General features: G+C 46.1%; 1 protein-coding gene across 1 annotated transcript in view; it reads left to right on the top strand.

The window, feature by feature from the left end:
* Positions 1–20460, top strand: part of Cdh26 (cadherin 26) — a 52264-nt gene continuing 31804 nt past the window's right edge. Inside the window, exons 1-3 of the mRNA XM_087911400.1 lie at positions 1–123; positions 14823–14927; positions 17327–17488. Of these exons, the coding sequence (XP_087767526.1) occupies positions 1–123; positions 14823–14927; positions 17327–17488 (390 nt within the window). The remainder of the gene's footprint in view (positions 124–14822; positions 14928–17326; positions 17489–20460) is intronic.

The following is a 20460-nucleotide window of genomic DNA, read 5'->3' as shown; positions in this document are numbered from 1 at the left end:
ATGGCGGCACGAGTCATCCTAGTGCTGGGAAGTAAAGAGAAGGATCCCTGGGGCTTGCTGGCCAACCAGCCTAGGACAATTAATGCACTCAAGGCCAGTGAGAAACCTGTCTCAAAAACGAAGGTAAGTAGAGCATGGTAGCCCACACCTTCCTTCCCAGTGGTCCGTAGGCAGAGGCAGGCGGATCTCTGTGAGTTTGAGACCAGCTTGGTCTACAGAGTGAGCTTTAGGGTAGCCAGGGCTATACAGTGAAGCCCTGTCTCAAAAAAAAAAAAAAACAAACAAACAAAAATAAGGTAAGTGGTTCTTGAGGGGTGACTCCCAAGGATAACCTTTGACCACCACACATGCATGTAAGTATGCCTGCACATACACACCTCACATACATACACATTTCTTCTTGAGATTCCTGTGGAATGAAGCTTTCCTTGTGACCATGAGAAGCAGGACACTGAGCTCACTGATTGGCTGGTTACTGGTGGACCCAATGGCTGTCTAACGGGCCATTTTTGAACCATGCCCTTGTAGTCTCTCAGCTATTCCGTCTTGCGTGCATTTTCCTCTAGTCACTTTGGTTGGCTGAAGGCGTCTAGTCTATTAGGTTGATGTCAAGTCTCTCTCCTCCCTCTGAGTAGGCTGGACTCCTCTGTCCCTGGCCTGGTGTCTTCCCTTCTATTCCAGCATAAGGAAGGATAGCAGGCTGTAGCTTCTCACTGGGGTGTCTCTCCCTGTTCTCTGGGATCCAGGCTCTTTTCCATCAGAGGTTGCAAATGGGAAACATGGGTTCGTCCAGCCTTCTGCTGCCCCATCTCAATGGAGAAAGCACCACAAGCCATGACATCTCTCTATTTGAGATTATGTCCTCTACCTCCTGAGCCAGCAAGAACCCCACTGGAGACAGCAAGGAAGGTTCAGCTCCAGCTATGGCATCTCTCAGAGTGTTTTCTTCATATACGTAAGCAATGCCCGTGTTGACAGTATGGGTATGTGTCCTTCCCCAGGGCTAGCTGTCCGCAGCAGTCCCCATCCCACCAGCTGGGCTACGGGCTCAGCAGAAATCCAAGCCTCGCAGTCAAGTGTGCACTCACACCCACGGATTCTTCACCAGTGCACCCCGGATGTTCCCATCTGACTCTGGCATGAGAAAGGAGCACCCAGGGCCCAGGAAGGAGTCCTGGAGTTAAATATCAGAAGGCAGTTACCTCTTCCTTCACCCCTGCTGTGGGCAGCAGAGGTGGGGAGATCAGACTGGGCCGAGAAGCAGCTGGGGGCCTGGCAGGGTCAGTTCTGAAGTCCTAAGATGTTTAGCCCCCATTGTCGGTGGCTCTCAGGATAGGATACGTTTAATGCTTCTTTATTCTCAGCTAAGGGTTCTCAACTAAGGTTTACCTGAGCAGGTGGAAACCTTCCAAAAATACATTTCCACTTGAAAGCCCACAAATGACCATGTTCAAGACATCTTATCCAACAGCCCTAAGTATAAAACTCAGTGAGTGCTTAGCACTCCCAGAAATGGGTTGGCATGGAATATTTGAAACAAAAGTATTCCTCTGGTATGCATTGCTTGTTGCCATTAAACAGAATGTTGAACATTTGGGGAGTGCTCCCTTGAGCACCTGAGGTGAGCATGTTGAGTTAGGGGGACCAACAGTGGCTCTCACCTTCCTTCTCATCCTCCCAGAAGACCTTCCATTCTGTTCTGTCAGCTTCTGGGGAGCTGAGAGTAGCCACGAAGTGGCTGCCAAACTAATACTGTGCTTCCAAGCCCAGTCAGGGCATTGGCTGGTTGTCACCGGAACTCCAGGGCTTAGAAAGCACACACTAGGGTGCAGCTGGTGGGAAAAGGGCCATGTAATGCTCAAATGGCATTTGGCCCAGATATATTTAAATGTTTCAGGGCATTGAAAATTTGGTCTCTCCTAATTTATTAAAATGCCATTTTTTTTTCAACTCAGAACAAGTGTAAAGTGGAGCTGTTCCCAGCATCCTTGGGTTCCTTCCCAGAGCTTTGTAACCTACAATCTGACCTCATTCTCCCGTGGGGCTCTGCACCGCTCTTGTCCAGGCATGGCTCATGTGACTTGACAGACTCCACATTAGGGACTATGCTTGGAGGTCTCACAGGCTATGGGCAGAGCAATCCGCTTTCTCTGAAATGAGCACGAACTAAACTCAGCTGTTGTTACCGATTCTCTCTGCGAGGAACACTAGCAGCCACCCCCCTCTTTCTCTCTCTTTCTTTCTCTCTTTCTGCATAGGAGCACTAGCACCCTGCTCTCTCTCTCTCTCTCTCTCTCTCTCTCTCTCTCTCTCTCTCTCTCTCCCCATAGGAAAACTAACAGCCCGCCACACCGTTGCCACTTTTCAATGGCAGAATTAGAGGAGCTAAGATGCTAACAGTTCAGCACACACAGCTGCAGCTCACACTCCGCGGACACAGGAAGCTGATGAGAAAGATTACCCATTTTGCCTGCTGAAAGCTGGTCATGACTTTGGGAGAGATAAGGAGACAACAATTCATATATTAATTAAGATTGCCAAAGTCCAAGTTCAGATTTTGCTTCAAAATTTGCTCTTTTTCCATCTCTCTGCCTACGCTTTAACTCCATCTTCATTCACAAGAGGTTTGGGTAGAAACGTCTGTACAGTGTAGAGTCCAGATGTGCTTAGAATAAAGATTTTGTAACATACTTTGGGGAGTTGTAGAAAAGTAACTTATTTTTCTGTGCTAGTTGCAGAAGGAAGCCAGGGCCTTTCCATATGCATGATGGGTAAATGCTCTATAGAGGAGTCTTGTCCCAAGTCTCCTTCATTTCTTTCTTCATCCCACATTTCCCCCGGTATAGTTATGTGGGGTTCCACCAGAGTGTGATCACCCCAAGACAGGATTCTTCCCTATTTATTGTGTTTGTTTATTGCTGTGTTCTGTGTCCACTGAGTGTCTGGCCCAGCAGATGTGCAATTAGAAAACAGAAAGGGGAACTGGCTAGCATGTTTGTTGAGCTACCACCATTCTCTGTGTGTGTGTGTGTGTGTGCACCATTCTCTTTCTCTCTCTCTCTCTCTCTCTCTCTCTCTCTCTCTCTGTGTGTGTGTGTGTGTGTGTGTGTGTGTGTGTGTGTGTATGCGTGCGCACGCATGTGTGTTAGCGCTCTATAATTTCTTGGGGTTGTTTTTCCAGTTTTGACTGATTTTAAGCACCATTAATTGCCCTACTATTGAGGGATTATTGGACTTCTATTTAGAAACTAAAAACCAACCAAGAAACAAAGAAACGATGAACTCCGTCTTCCTGTAGGTACAGGCTGTCTTTTCTTGGCTGAGCTATAATCCCCGAGGTGGACATCCAGCCAGTTTTCTGTGTACACACATGACTGGTGTTTGGTATCTGAGCACTTGCTCCCCTAGACTCTGCTGGCCACAGATGAGGTCACACTTACCCCTCAGCCTACCTGTTCTGACAAATGCAAGCGGGGCAGAGGACTGAAGGATCGGCTAAGTTGAAGTATCAGGGGCGAAGTTCTCAAGAGAGTGACTAGAGGAGATGTCCCTGGCTGGAAAGCAGGTGCCTGGCTCCTGGTGAGGCCACCAGGCTCCAAGGACTGCCCAGTGACCACCCAGACATGGCCATAAGAGGCTGCGCCCAGTTGCTGCTACTGCTGCTGCTGCTCCTGCAGGTGAGCTGGGTGGGTGCTGGGAACTGTGCATTGCATGTGGGGGGTGGTGTTTCATATCCTACCCTAAAGGAACTTGGCAGGATAACTGCATATAATCCAACTGAACCTGGTGAGAAGCAACCATTCATCTGAATAAGAGGGCTGTCTGTCTTTAGAGTAATACAGATGCATAAATGTGGGCTCGAGATCCACCTCTTACAAGGAAGTAGGGAACAACTGAGGGACTTGATACTAATTCATGAAACAAACAGTTTCAGGTTAGATTGTTTTAATAACATAACAGTTTCCTACAGTACTTCTACCCAGACTTTAAGGGGACTGAGGAAATCTCAGCAGTTTGTATTAAAGACAACTGGGGCGAACAAGCAGGGGGCACTAAAACACCCCACTGTAAACAGGATAGGAAGAGCAGGGTCGCCAGTGGGCAGCCAGTGTCCTGTGTTCAGTGTCAGCCAGTGTCCTGTGCTCAGTGGCAGCCAGTGTCCTGTGTTCAATGGCGGCCAGTGTCCTGTGTTCAATGGCGGCCAGTGTCTTATGTTCCAGGGGGCAGCCAATGTTGCATGTGGTTGTTGGGTGTGACCTGCTGGATTTTCTTTCTGTTGGTTGGAAGAGAAAATTGTGTCTTTCTTTTTTTTTTTTAAATAGTGTTTTAAGTCAGCGTATGAAGCTACAGGTTTCATCGTTTTCATGCGTACTCTGCTCTCATTCATCCCCAGCCCCTCCTGCAGTCTCTTCCTCCCATCTTACAAGCCTCCTTCCGATTTCATGTCACCCATATCCCAGTGCCCTCCCAAGATTATTACATTCTAACTGAATCACACACACATATGCACGCACACACAGACACACAGACACACACACCAGAGACAGACAGACACACCACACACAGACACATACACAGAGAGAGAGACAGACAGACACAGCACACATACACATGCACACACAGACAGACAGACATGAGACACATACACCAGAGAGAGACAGTGACAGACAGGCACACCACACACAGACAGATACATACACCGAGAAAGATACCACATACACACACACAGAGCATGCGAGCGAGACAGACAAAGCACACACACACACACACACACACACACACACACACACAGACAAGGCAGTAATTATGGTTGGGAGTAAACACTCTGGGGTCTGAATTCAGTATTTAAATAACAATCAAGGTCAACCACTTCCGAAAGGGGTGTGTGTGGTGTAAAGCCAACTTTTATCCTCAGCTCAGCTCGGTTCCATCTCATCTGCAGGGTTTGAAAACCAGAAGTTTAGGTTGATTGTTCCAGCAGTGCAGCTGGGTAGTCAGGACTTAAAACAAAAACAACTTTGTTATTGTGTTTTCTTTACTTGCCAATAAAGCTAAACATTGAGCTTCACTGGCTTGGGGGGTGTGCTGGTGAGGGAGGGGACGCCATGGATGGCTTGTGCTTGGCTCGCGGCATTTCAGCACTCCTTTCTGTGTTCCTGACACTGATGAAGGGGGCTGTATCCTTATAACCACTAGTTAGACGTCTCCTGGGCCAGACACTGAATGGACACAGCAGCAAATACCATAGGGAGTTCCATCTTGGCGTACCCACACTCTAGAAGAGTCCCATTTTTAAAAGTGGATACCTTGCCTGGTACCAATCTTTGAGTTAGGAGAATTACCTTGGTTGTATTTTGCCGTAAGAGTTGAGCGTGCATTCATCTCGTCTACGGTTTCTCATAGAACCCCATTTTATGACCCCATGGTAGCCTGGATTTGAGTATATTGCAAATCAAATCCCATCTCTACCCTTCTCTCACACCTGCACCTACCTGTGACTAGTCTTTCAAGGAAATGCAATATCCCCTCTCTGTTGTGTTAGCACAGGGCCTGAGTGGTTAATTCACCTCCATGGCGAGTGACCTTTCACTTGGTGAAGAAGTCCACATTCAGAAGCTGCAGGACTGGCTGTGGGAAATAATGCAATTCTCAATGCCTTCAAGGCTCCTCCAAATTCTGTTCCCAAGTGTCTTTGGCAGGCATACCCGCCCCACACCCACACCTAATCTTCAGGGACAACCAGTGCTCTTCTGTTGGGGAGGTGTCTGTGTGCTAGCTTCTCCCTGAAATCCCACCACCCTGCTCTGCTATTATTTCTCCTAAAGCTCTGAGAATTTCCTACACAATTTGATCATATTCGCCATTCCCTGACTCTCCTAGACTCTCCTCTTCTCTACCCACCCAGATCTGTGTGCTTATAAAAAGAAAAATCAAGAAGAATTTGTGCTATCCTAATAAATATTCTTGGATATGTGGCCTTTCACTTGGGTGTGTCAACTTACCAGGGCCTATGCTCTTATAAAAGGAATGACTTTCCCCCTCCAGTGGCTAACATTACCAATAGTTCTGTGACTCTGATGTGAAGCCAGATGACAAGGTCAGAGTATGTTCTGTGGCCTTATGACTTTGTCACCCAGACACATTCATTGTCACCCAGTAACAAGCTGTCCTCCTGGTTGGTGATTTCTAGTCCCAAGAGCCCAAGAAACCCCAGGTTGGGCTGGGCAGGATTCAAAGGCCAGAGATTAGAGAATTTTTCAAAGAATGAAACTGAACTAGGAAGAAATCCTGGTGTTCTGGGGTTGGTACTGTTTTTGAAATTCTGAAAAATGTTATCCTTAAACATCGTAAATCTAGCCGGGCAGTAGTGGTGCATGCCTTTAATTCCAGCACTCGGAAGACAGAGGCAGGCAGATCTCTGTGAGTTCGAGGCCAGCCTGGTCTACAAGAGGTAGTTTCAGGAGAGGCACCAAAGCTACACAGAGAAACCTTGTCTTGAAAAAACAAAAAGAAAACAAAAGACAAAAAAAAAACAAAAACAAAAACAAAAAACAAAAAAAAACCTATTGTAAATCTTAGAGAGACGGCTCAGTCAGTTCAGTATCTGCTAGGGAAGCGTGAGGACCCAAGTTCAGATCTTTAGTTTAGTCATGTGCTGGAGGCTCACATCTGGGAAGGCAGATGCAGATCCCTGGGGCTTTGCTGGCTGCCAGCCTCAACTAATGGTCAATCTGGTTCAGATCAGTGAGGTAGAAAGTAATTGAGAAAGATGCCTGGTGTTGACCACTATTTTCTGCTGTAGGGTTAACCCTTTTTTATTCTCAGTTCTGAGCTAGTGTGGGATTTCTTTTAAGTGTCCTTCTTCAATCCTCCATATGGGCATACTTGAATGCATACATATATATGCATCATCATAATAAAAGCATTGTTAGCAACTATGATCACGTCCACAGGTATGGGGATTAGGACTTCTGCATCCATGGTTAGGGATGCCACTCAATTCCCAGCAGAGGGATAAGAAGGGACAGGTGGGAGAGAAGGGACAGGAGAGAGATCACTCCAGAGGATGCTCCAGTGTCACCCATAGAAATGTGGGGACCATCAGGCCTGGAGGTGGACGCAGAGGGCTGGAAGGCCCAAGAAAGCCTGGGAATGAAAATGGAGGTTGGCTGTGGAGCTAGGAAGGGGGAGATATGGAGAGTAAACATGTGACTGCGTGTTGGTAAATTAGGGAGTCCTGAAGAAGGCATGTTTTGTGAGAAAGTGAGCTGAAAGGGGTTAAGGGTATGTTGAATTCAAATTGACTGAGGTACAAGAGGAAGAAAAGGTTGCCTTTGTTTCAAAGTCAAGTATTTGACTTTCATAGGAAAATGCAAATCCTTGGCCCTTCCTGTTTGAATCACATTTTACATATATTGGTGTGTGTGTGTGTGTGCGCGCGCGTGCGCGCGTGCACGCGCACACATATGTACACATACAAGTGTGTGCAGGCCTGTGCAGGCCTAGGCATGCATGTAGATTCAGAGGATAACTTTCAGGAATACACTCTCTCCTCTACCGCGTGGGTCCTAGGGATCAAGAGCAGGTCATAAGGCTTGGCATTTTTACCTGCCGAGCCATCTCACTAGCCTCATTTAGTACTTTAAAAAATTAAATAGTAGGGAGCTGATACATTAAAAACATAAAGCTGTACTTACAGGGTACCATATAATGGTTCTATTGCTGTGTGCATTGCAGAGTGGTCAAATCAGAACCAACATCCATCACCTCACTTCGTTACCGTTCTTTATGGTAGAAACATTCAATATCTTTTCTTCTAATGTGGGGAGTGTGAAGGTTCTTCTACCCACAGATCTCCGGGAAACCAGGAATACTAAGCAGGCAGGATTGCGTTTTCAATGGAAAAGAGGTAAAACCTGTTCTTCCATCCGGAAAGATGGGAATTAGAGGTGATTAATGGCCTGGCGATCTACAGGATCTGTTGAGCCAGGCTACATCAAGCTCCACAGCCAGGACCAGAGGTGGCTAGTCATCTAAATGACACTTACATTATCTGTACATCTAGAGACTCTCCAAACTCCCACAACCAGGACCAGAGGTGGCTAATAACCCAAATGGCCTCTATACTATCTGTATTACCAAGACCATGCCAAATCTTTCCCTAGGCCCTAAAGCTAATACAAATATCTCTCAATCCCATCTCTTTGGAGGAAATGACATGTGCCCTGAGCTGAGTTTCAATGTAATTACTCTTTGTTGTTCACTAGGGATTGTATTACACAATGAAACTTTTTCCCCCCAAATTATATTGTGTTTAGGTTTATTGACAATAAACTGTCTGGTGTCAGACTCCCTAAAGTTTGGTGCGGGCTGATGAGGTCATTCTCACCTCTTCACCATTCATTTCCCTGCCTGTCATGACACCTGCAGGGTCACCCTTATTCCAGCTTTTTAAAATGGTCTTAAGTGTGTTCTATACATTATGTACTAAAGGCATTGTGTTTGGCTCTACCTTGAGGATTCAGTATACACAGTTGTACGCAGTTACATGTCATCACAAAGATGAGATTCAGACTCAGGGAGGTTCAACCATTTGCCTGCTGATATGCAGCTGTTGAAAAAAGGGACAGGGTTTGGACTCAGGCCTGGCCCCAGAAAGCTATGCTGGGTTTCTCAGTATTGTCTTTACTGTGCAAGGAAGGTGGCCATTACTTGTGGCAATCTAACTTTCATTTAAGTCTAATTTAAGATTCAATTCCATGATCTACCGTCCAAGTATTCAGTGAGGACCACACAGCCAGTGGCTGTCACTCTGTGAAGCGCAGGCCAGAACACTCAGTCCTCGAGGTGCCTTGGACTTTGAGTCCAGAGCCCAGCAACTAGGTGTAGGTGGAAGGCCAAGGAATCTGTACAGAAATGTCCCATGGGAATTTAAAATACTGATTTCTAGGATCCCAAAGTCTCCTTGAATGGAAACATACATTGAAATTTTAAATATTTGGACTTTGGTTGGTAGAGTGCTTGCCTAGCACACACAAAGCCAAGAGTTCAATCCCCAGTACCATATAAACCGGACATGATTATCTGAGTTAAAGTTTCTATTGCTGCTACCAAATTCTGTGACCAACAAGCAAGCTGTGGAGGAAAAGGTTTATTTAGCTTACACTTCCACATCACTGTTCATCACTGAAGGAAGTCAGGACAGGAAGTCAAACAGGCAGGAACATGAAGGCAGGAGCTGGTGCAGAGGCCATGGTAAGGAACTACTTATTGATTTGCTTTTCATGGCTTGCTCAGCCTGCTTTCTTATAGAGCCCAGAACCACTAGCCCAGGGATGGCACCACCCACCATGGGCTGAGCTCTCCCCCATCGATCACTAATTGAAAAAAATGTCTTACAGCTGGATCTCAAGGAGGCTTTTCCTCAACTGAGGCTTCTTCCTCTCTGATGACTCTAGCTTGTGTCAAGTTGACACAAAACCAGACATTACAATGGTCAGCTACAGTTAGTCCCTAGCATTGTATAGAAGGAGACAGGAGCATTAGAAAGTTCAAGGCCATCTTTGGATGTATAGCAAGACTGAACCAGCTTAGGCTGTGAGGTTCTGTCAAAAAGAAAGGAAGAAAGGAAGGAAGAAAGAAAAAAGAAAGAAAGAAAGAAAGAAAGGAAGGAAGGAAGAAAGAAAGAAAGAAAGAAAGGAAGGAAGGAAGGAAGAAAGAAAGGAAGGAAGAAAGAAAGAAAGAGGGAGGGAGGGAGAGAGGGAAGGAAGGGAAAGAAAGGAAAGAGGAGAGTAAGAGAGAGAAAGTCTGATTTATTTCAAGCATTTTAGTGTCTTAGTTCTTTCTTCCCCCTAATTTATTCTATGAATTTTTGGTTTGCTTTTGTTTTTCTCCAAAGATATCATGGCACCCTTGACCAGGTAAGCCTGAATGGCCCTGGTGACCTGACCCAAGTCCAGTCCCACCTGTGAAAGGGCCTATAGGATGGAGGGGGCGGAGCTTGCCTGCCTACCACTCTGCTAAAGCAGCCTGGGGTAGACTACAGCTGGGGAAGCCAGTTTTAGGGATGGTTGGTCCTACCAACAGGGTGGAGAGCATTATGCAAATTGCTGTGAGCAGTGTCCATTTTGAAGGAATTGCTTCCATTGTCCCGGATGGAGGTGTAATAGGTGCTCTTACAGAGCCATTTCCTCCTCAGGGAACAATTGCGAGTCCTTCTGCATCATGCAGATTAGCTGTTCTGAGGCCACACAAAGAGAAGAGAAAGCCGCCTGGAGCTGCTGTGGGGATTTCGGGTTCCTCTCCAGCAAAGTGTAAACCTTTAACTCTCTGTGAAGATCCTGTCGGCTTTCCCTGCCAGTTGGTTGGGCCCACCTGTGCTCTTAGGACAGACTCTACAGGGCTAGAGGGTGGAGCAGGCGCTGGAAGTCTCCTTCTTAGACAGAGGGACTTGAGAGTGACAGGGGATGTCACACAGCCCAACCCAATGACCGGAAGCTTGGATCAGAAACAAAATCAATTTCTACGTTCGTTTGCAAGAATTGCAATAAAAAATTACCTTATTTTATGTGTATGGGTAGTTTGCCGGGATGTTTGTGTACCATATGTGCTTGGTGTTGATGTAGGTCAGGAGAAGATGTTGGATCCCCTGTAACTTGTAGCATGAATAATAAAAACCCAGAGTCAGAAATTGGGGTTCAGTCCTGAAAACCAGAAAAGCAAAACAACCAAGCCACTAGAGAAGTCTTTCCTCTACCAAGGCTGGGCAACTGCAGACTAAGCCTCACTCTCCTCCCATTTTACATTCCCTCTAGTGCTGGGATTAAAGGTGTGAAGCACCACCACCTGAATTTGTTTCTGTGTTGATCATCTGTAACCCAGGGTGGCTTTGAACTCACAGAGCTCCGTCTGCCTCTGTCTCCCAAATCCTGGGATTAAAGGTGTGTGCCACCACTGCCTGATCTCTAGTGTCTTAGCTTTGCCCTTCTGATCTTTAGGCAAGCTTTACTTATTAAAACATAAAAATCACTATAGTAACTGAAGTTACAAATGATTGTGAGCCACCAGTGGGTGCTGGGAATTGAAATCAGATCCTCCTCTATAAGAGCAGCCAGTGTTCATAACTGCCGAACCAGAACCATCGTCTCTCCAGCCCCTCGGCTGTGTATTTAAATCTCCCAGTATTAATTAAGAAACACTCAGTATCTGAACATACTGGTTTAAGGTTTGTGTAGTCAAAGACTCTGGAAATTTCCTTCTTTGGGGCTAGAGGCACTTCTCACGGACATGCTCTCTCGGCATACCTGAGTTCTGCACAGTGTGTACCTGTCATCCCAGAGTGAGGGAACAAGAGTCAGGAGGATGCCCGTGCTTCACATACACTACCATGAACATATACACGCGGTGCACCAACAACTCCTTTCCTTTGGGTAAATAGATGGAAGTAGAAATACAGTCTTTTAGGAATATTTCCTAACGTGAGCTCCCTGCCAACACAAAATTCCCAATCAAGCCTAATCAAAACAAGCCAAATTAAGAAATATCCAGGTTTAATAGGAGTTCTGCGTTCTCAGGTGGCCCCGAGGGGAAACCGGGAAGCTGCGCAAAAGGGAGGAAGAAAGGGAGACCACGAGTTCCTCTTTTGGGGGCTCATTTAAATACCCTGGAGAGAAAGTGGTCCTGACCACACCCCCAGGGAGCAGTCAGAACCTGGCCTGCTGGGATTTGGAGTCCAGACCAGGCTGGGAGGGGGCAGGAGGGGGTACTGGATAGATGCGAGCGTCTGGGGCCTAGGCTCCCAACTTGACACAGTCTGAGGCAGGTTAAAATAAATAAATAAATAAATAAACAAAATGACCCAGTGATATCACACACCACCGTGAAGGTAGGCGACCACAAATGAACACATGGAGAATGTGTCTTCATTTCCTATGAGCCCTCAAAGCCCACCGTGTCTCCGTATAACCCTGCATTAAGACAGCCCTTGTGTGTTCTATGTGGCCACACGTGGCGGTGACCTGATGGATCTGGGTCCACTGACAGTGGCACTTGTGGTTTGGGTTCAAGTCCTAGCGACTCTGACTGCCTGAGTTATATTTATTGATAATGTGTTAGAGATGAAAGCTGACAATCCTTAGCCATGTTTAATTCACTAAAGAGAACAATAACCCCATCACACACAAATATGAATAACGGAGTTTTACTCAAAATGACTGTATTTTTCAGATCCTGCCTAATGAGAAAAGCAGTGCTGTTGTGTACTCTGTCAAGTCATTTGAGTGTCTGGTTTAGCGGAAGACAGCTGGATTCTCCTCCCGCATTTGTGCTTAATCGGTTGTGAATGCTGTTCAGTTGAAGGATGTGCGGAGATCCTGGCCTCCCACGTGTTTGCATTTGGAATGATCTGAATACTTTGAATAGGGAATTCTGGATTTTCTCTTTTGAGACTACACCAAAACATGACAGTATTGATGTCCCAACCATCCCCTCCCATATGAAATCTGAATATAATGGAATGAGCTTTCATAATTGCTATAACTTTCCAGGAGATACAGAAATGACTTGGAAGAGAGCAGCAACATACAAGGAAATAATTCCAGCCAAGCCCAGCTCAGCGAGTCTGTGAAAGGGTCTCTTACTGGGACAATGTGGGTGAGGGATTGTGTGCAGGAGCATGGGTGACTCTTGGGCAGCTGTGTCACCAATAAGCCCCACCCCAGCATGAGTGACAGCTTGCTAAGCCAATCAACTTGACAGACGTGGTGTCTTCTGCTCTGGACCTTTCAGCCACGATCTGCTTCTACACCCTCAGGCCTTGGTGCATCTTGTGAGTTTGATGATTGTATGTGTGCACAGGCGTGTGCGTGTGCCTTAAGACTTCTATTGCAGTGATAAACACCAGGACTGTGCAGCGAGCGCCTTTCCATTCTGGGCCAACTCCGTGGCCCGTAGGAATACCTTTTATGAGAATTTATCATCTGTTAAACTTTTGTCCCATTTGCCTTGCCATATGCTCCCTATGTGCACCCTTTCTCTGCCTCTGCCTTATCTAAAGCAAGCACACACCCATCAGTGTACTGCCAGCTTTGGACGCCGTTGTAGGATGTGTCTTTTTGTGTGTCTGCAGTCTTACATATGAACTTGTGAGATGGGGGAGGAGCTGTTGGAATACAAACCACACACTAGGGATTCCCAGTGAAAATGCCAAGTTCTATTATTATAGCAATTATTGTAAATAAAGAACAGGAGAGGACACAGAAAAGCCCAGCTAAGTCCCACCACCAACTGACATTGACTCCTACACACGTGTCAGGCTTTGCGCTAACCCTGACCACATGAGGTTAGCGCCATCTCCTTCCGTGGTAGAATAGTGGGGTGGTTCAGGATTGAGGATCCCTTCCATTAGCAACAACACACCAGAGTCCTTTGATTTCTTCCCCTGGGGTTAGGGACAAGGTGATCTAAATGGACATGCAATGAACACGAAATCATAGCCTCTGACACTAAACCCAGGGGCTGGGATGTAGTTCAGGCATGGTGCTTGCCTAGCACCCAGGAGGAGCCCCTGAGTTGTATCCCTAGAACCATGAACCAAAAATCTAAATGTAGAGGTTCTACTTCAGGCAATTGCTGTAGAACACTGATAAGGACATTAATTAATGGCACTAATTAGTTAGTGTCATTTTTGCTTTTAAGGTCAGAGTCATTAATAACTTCCAAGAAGAAGCTGATGACTGTCTTGATCACACTGGTGGGGTTGGAAGTCGGTTCTAATGAAAGAAGGCAGAATCTGCCCTTTGCCCACAGAAGGGTAGGACTGACTTATTCAGTGCGTGTTCACATTGGCTCTGTGGGACAAAGAATTTCAGCTTCACATGGTCTTCTAGCAGCCCAGGTGCTGTCTGTGGAGTCAGTGAGGCCTTCATGTCTAACTGGGAAGAGCCAAAAACAGTCGAAGGTGCAAGCCTGCAGGCTTATCCTCACCACTTCCTTGTTTATTATCTCTTCTTACCGCTTATATAACCTTGAAATCTGGGAGGGACCTTGTGAATCCTGTAAGTTTCAAGGATTTCCTGAGACTTGTGAGTTGTTTCTTTCCTGGGTTTAATGAGCTTCCTTCCAGGATGGAATGCTTCAATTCAGAGTCTTGTGTCTGTATATACACATGTTGGTTAAAAGGGAGACTAGTAACATTAACATTAAAAGCCTGCTGGCGGGGGCTGGAGAGATGGCTCAGTGGTTAAGCGCATTGCCTGTTCTTCTGAAGGTCCTGAGTTCAAATCCCAGCAACCACATGGTGGCTCACAACCATCTGTAGTAAGGTCTGGTGCCCTCTCTGGTCTGAAGGCATACACACAGACAGAATATTGTATACATAATAAATAAGCAAAAAAAAAATTTTTTTAAAAAATAAAAGCCTGCTGGCAACAAATGGAAACATTTTTGTCAATGATTTCAGGAAAACCAAGAGACTAATGAAGGGAATGACTTTCTCTGTATTAGGCTGTTGGCTTATTGTTGTAGGTCACACATTCAGACCTGGTTGAAAATGGTTTTTAATGCCATGTCTGCATAGCTCACAAAGCTATCTAACAAACCTTGTGAAATCATTAGGTAACCTGTACCTCACTTTTAGGAATGACAGGAGTTGTTAAGAGGACAGATATTTGCAATGGCCAAGCTTAGATGGTTGCTCTGTATCCAAGAGACAGGAGGCTTATGTGGAGTCAGCTCAGTGCCCAGCTATGACACTCAGATATTACAGATTCCGGCTGCTAGCCTTACCTTCATCTTCACTGATACTGCCATCCTATGCCCTGTAGGGACAGAACCACCAACCTCTGCGGAGATCCAAGAGAAGATGGGTTCTCACCACTCTGGAGCTGGAGGAGGAAGATTCAGGGCCCTTTCCCAAACTGGTTGGGGAGGTAAGGACATACTCTGGCCTCTGTGAGCAGTAAGTCCCTTCTGTCCCTTCTGGATGGAGGAGTGGGGTCTTGATTCCTGCTGGCATTTATTGATTATTTCTTTGGGGGAAAACCCAGAATCACACCCTCTTTATAGAGTGGATTCTGGCAGCTGCCTTGCTGTGTGCCTGCCTGACTTATAACCAGGCAGTGAAGACAAGCAGGCAGGACACTGGCTTGGACTGTGATAGCTGATTTCTAGGGACCGTCTGAGTGTGTACCTTGAGACTGGTGTCTCCCCCCTAACTGAATGAGAATGACTCTAACATGCAGGTCTACTTCACTGGTCCCTGCAGGCGTTTCATTTTTGTTTTGTTTTTTCAAGACAGGGTTTCTCTATAGCTTTGGAGCCTGCCCTGGAACTCATTCTTTAGATCAGGCTGGCCTCGAACTCACAGAGATCCACCTACCTCTGCCTTCTGAGTGCTGGGATTAAAAAAGAATAAGAGTCAGCCAAGGGCTGCTCATAGCTTCTCTTTATGAAAAGTTAAGTGTGACCTCTCTCTCTCTCTCTCTCTCTCTCTCTCTCTCTTTCTCTCTCTCTCTCTCTCTCTCTCTCTCTCTCTCTCTCTCTCTCTCTCTCTCTCTCTCAAGAGAAAGCCCATATTAACAAGTTGGCACCAGATGTTTTGGTGCAGGTTTAGGAATGTGAGTGTGTAAAGGACTAAGATCACAGCACACGTTCCATTCTGTGACTCCCTTTTCTCATTTAAGAGTGTGGCTGCCAGACTTTCCAGGCAGGGCACATCCTCAGCCTGGGCAGCAGATGTCTGAGGTCATGGGATGGGCATTCTTGTGTGGTGTTTCTAATCCCATAAACATCCATGCTGTTTCCAGTTTCTCTATTCCAGTCCAATATCTTTAGTTTATTTTTTAAAAGACTTATTTTTTATTTTAATTTTGTGTGTGTGTGTGTGTGTGTGTGTGTGTGTGTGTGTGTGTATGTGCTTAAGTGCTTTCATGTATATGAGTGTAGGTGTCTATGGATGTCAGAGGACTAGAATCTCACTGGAACTGGAGTCACAGGTGGTTGTGAGCCTCCTGAAATGAGTGCTAAGAACCAAACTCTGGTCTTCTGCAAGAACAGAAAAGTAAGCACTCTTAACCACTGAGTCAGCTCTCCAATCACAGATTTTATTTTTACTATTTGTAATGACATGTATCTGCGTGTCCTTGTATAGGTTTGCAGACATGAGCAGCTTTGTCTACAGAGGTCAGCGGCAGATGTATCTACCGATCTTCCAGAGCTAGAGTTACAGGCAGTTGTAAGCTATATAGAACTGGAAAACAAACTCGTTTTTTGAAACGGTGAACACTGCAGTGGTCTGTTGTTAAGTTCTTTGAACTCTTTCGGGGGCCCACCACCCAGCTCCCAGATGAATCACAAAAGGAGTCTTGTTCTCAGTTACAAACGTCCGGCCTTAGTTGGCTTGCTTCTTGAAGACTTGCCTTAGTTTATGTTCTCCCCTCTGCCTTTTGCCCCTGGGCTTCTTTCATTCTCTTACTTCTGTAAATCTTACTCTTCTTCCGTAGACTGCTGTGTAGCTGGATGACTGGCCACTAACGTCCTCCTTCTTCTCTGGCTACTTCTTCTCTGAACCCAGATTTCTCCTTCTATGTATTCTCTCCACCTGCCAGCCCCACTTATCCTTTCTTCTGCCTCACTATTGGCCGTTCAGATCTTCATTAGACTATCAGATGTTCTAGACAGGCAAAGTATCGCAGCTTCACAGAGTTAAACAAATGCAACATAAACAAAAGTAACACACCTTAATAATGTGGGATTCCCTTCTGTATGCCGTGAATATGTTTTATTACCCTGAGTTAATAAAGTAGCTGCTTTGGCCTGTGGCAGGGCAGAATATAGCAAGGTGGGAAATCCAAGCAGAGATAGAGGAGGAAAGAAGGCGGAGTCAGGCATATGCCATGTAGCTGTCCAAGAAGCAAGAGGTAACAAACTACGTGCTATGTGGTAAAATATGAAAAAATAGAACTAATTTAAGATATAAGAGTTAGCTAGGAATATTCCTGAGTCGTTGGCCAGTGTTGTAATTAATATAGTTTCTGTGTGATTATTTGGGTATGGGCAGTCAAAATCAACGTGAATCTCTGTTTACACCTTAACATAATATTTCCAACAGAACCCTCTTAACCATGGAGCTCCCTCTCCAGCCTCTGCCCCAATATCTTTGTTCCCACATCTCTGCTGAGCCTTTTGCTTCCTTAGCCCAGCCCCTTAGAAGTGAGATGCCTTGCTTAGATTCCTGAAAGATGCCTTGGTTCTTAGTCTTGATGTTTGAAGCTCACCACGATTTATTGGCAGAGTCCTTTAATTTTTTTTCTGATTTTCTTATTTTCAGCTGTTCAATAATATGTCCAATAATGTGTCCCTGATGTACTTACTCAGAGGGCCTGGCGTGGATGAATTTCCAGAGATCGGCTTATTCTCTATAGAAGATAACCAGAGTGGAAAAATATACGTGCACCGGGCCGTGGACCGAGAAGTGACACCATCTTTTCTGGTACCTAAAATGGATCCAGTCTAAGCTTGTATTTAGTGCAAAACTCTTGTAAGATGTTGAACTTTGTCCAGATCTGGGAAGTTAGTACATATTCAGGGTGCCCGGTTTTGGAGTCACGTGTAGGATGTAGCTAACTATGGAGTCACTATCAAAGTTTGACGCAATGGGAGCGAGGTGCGATGGACAAACTTTCAGACCACTGGCCCAACAGGACTGAGAGATTGGAAGTCATTTGGGGATGGAGCCACAGAGCATCTGTAAAGTGCTGGGATTTGGTTTCCGGTAGCCAACATTTGGAGGGTGGAGGGTGGAGAGTGGCTACACACAGAACCCAGAAGTGCCTGGTAGCTGCTGCGGGAGGATTTGCTGACAAGTTATTGAGGTCCTTGTGTATTCAGGGTTTTTATCACTTCGTGACCTTCTGTGCAGTTGAAATTCAGGTTCCAAACCAGGAAAGAAAATTACAAAGAAAAAGTCTCAAGTCACGGGGTGGTGTATCATGTTCCAGTCTCTGCTGGCTACAAAGGTTGTCATCCTTTGTTCCAGGGAACTTGTGGGAACAGGGCTTGGCTGTCAGTTAACCCCACCAGGGTGGGAATATGGTGTTTGCTATCTGAGAAAGGGAATTTATGAAGTATTCCTCCAGCAGCCTCAAAATATTTATATGTACAACAAAATATAAGCCTTAAAGTCACCGCCAGGCGCCTACTCGTTTTTTAAAGAGACAGGAATTCTCCCCAAACCAAACCCCACGAGCTGCAAAGTTGACTCTGTGGTTCTTCTCTAGCCCCACGATCTCTGTCTTCTCTAGCCTCCCTGTCTTCAGGATTTATGGTGCTATTAGGAAGGGAAAAAGTACGAGAGGAATCCTACAGCAGCTTCTCAGTTCTTCATAAACAAACCGACCACTGGAGGAGCGTGGGGAAAAGCAGATTCTGCATTGGGGAGGTGGCTCAGTGGGTGAAGCGCTTGCTGTCCAAGCCTGAGGCTCTAAGTTTGATTCCAAGATCCCATGTAAAAAGCTGAAAGCAGTATGCACCTGTAACACCAGAGCTGGGGATGTAGAGACAGGAGGATTCCTAGAACTTTCTGGCCAGTCAATACAGCAAAATTGGTGAGCTCCAGTGAAGGAGAGACACTCTTTCAAGAAAATACTGTGGAGAAATTGAGCCCGACATTTGAGTTAGGCCTCTGGACTCCACATACGTGCACATGTGTGCACATACACATTAACACACACAATGCAAACTGCCCATCCATTCGGTTGGGACCAGACAGTCTGTATGTCTGATGAGCCCTGAAGGGATGCTGAGTCACTGTTCTGGGCTGCTGTGCTGAGAGGCATGGCTATGGTGCACAGCAGCAGGGAGAGCCCCAGCGAGACTGAACCAAACCAAAGCCCCAGTGTGGTTGGTGTTTGTTTGCTTTAAACATTTGACACATCACAGGCTGGATGTGTTTGGTGCCTGGAAGCTGCTAACACAGAGCCCCGTCCCTAAGAACTTTTTGTGAAACTTGGGGTTGGGATGGATGAGCTGTGTGTACTGGCTGCTTGTGTGTGTCAACTGGACACAAAGCAGGGTCATCAGAGAGGAAGGAGCCTCCATTGAGGAAATGCTTCCATGAGATCCAGCTGTAAGGCATCTTCTCAATTAGTGACCAATGAGGGAGTGCCCAGCCCGTGCATGGTGGGTGGTGACATCCCTAAGATGGTAGTTCTGGGCTCTACCAGGCTGAGTAAGCCATGTGAAGAAAGCCGGTAAGCGGCACCCCTGCATTGTCACCCCCTGATCTGCTTCTGCCTCAGGAGCCAGCCCTGTTTGAGCTCCTGTTCTGACTTCCTCCAACGATAGACTATGATCTGGACATGTAAGCCAAATAAACACTTTGCTCCCAACTTGCTTTTAAGTTATGGTGTTTGGTCACAGCAATAGAAAACCTAAGACACTGTTCAAGTCACAGATAATTCCCAGGCACCATTTAGAACAAAAAGGTGTAACATGTTAGATACTCTTCCAAAGGGACAGGCATCTCACTGGTGTGTGTGTGAGAGAGAGAGGGGGAGAGGGCAGGAGAGAGGGGGTGGAGGGAGAGAGGGGGTGGAGGGAGAAGAGGGAGGGAGAGAGAGAAAAAAAAGAGAGAGAGAGGGAGGAAGGGAGGGAGATACCCACTAGAGCAGACCATGTGGTTCAAGTCAAGTCAGCCAATGACTACACTGTGTGTTCAGACCCAAGGGCAGTCCTGAGCCTTTTAGGGTGGGTTTTTAAATACAAACCCAAATCCTGGATTGACGTACCTCAGTTAGTAAGAATTTAGCCAGAAGCAGAAGTACAGGAGCTGAAAAGCATGGTTAGTATATTTAGGGACTTTCCCCAAACTATGGTCTTTGGTGGATTAAGGTCTTTCTTTGCTCCTATGCTGGCAGGTGGTTCTGCCTGTGTGCTGGGTTCCAAGGCCTGAATGGTATTTCCATCATGGTGTCGGTTGTACAGAGGTCTGGGGCTTGTTACACTGTGTCGTCAATATCATATTTGTCTTTTTACATTGACTCTGTGTGTGTGTAGGTGTGTGTGCATGTATGTGTGTATGTGTAGGTACGTGTGTATGTAGGTGCATGTTTATGTGTAGGTGTGTGTGTTGGTGTGTATACATGCTTCTGTGTGTATGCGTGTGTATAGGTATGTGTATATAGGGATGTGTATAGGTGTATGTGTGTATAGGTGTGTGTATGTAGGTGTGTATATGTGTGTATAGGTGTATGTATGTGTGTGTGTATGTGTAGGGGTGTGTGGGGGTGTATGTGTGTTTCCATCTCTGTTTCTGTGCATGTGGAGGTTGGGTGTCTTCCTCTGTTACTTACTGTCCATTTTATTTTTGAGACAGGGTCTCTCACTGAATCCAAATTCACCTGTTTTCTAGACTGGCTGTCCTTGTCCCCACACCCTCAGGGCTAGAATACAGATGCATGCCCC

The sequence above is a fragment of the Myodes glareolus genome, chromosome 10 (assembly GCF_982192425.1).
Source record: "Myodes glareolus chromosome 10, mMyoGla1.1, whole genome shotgun sequence".
Taxonomy (NCBI): Eukaryota; Metazoa; Chordata; class Mammalia; order Rodentia; family Cricetidae; genus Myodes; species Myodes glareolus.
Note: the sequence above shows the minus strand (reverse complement) of the source record. Positions and strands in the feature narration are given on the sequence as shown.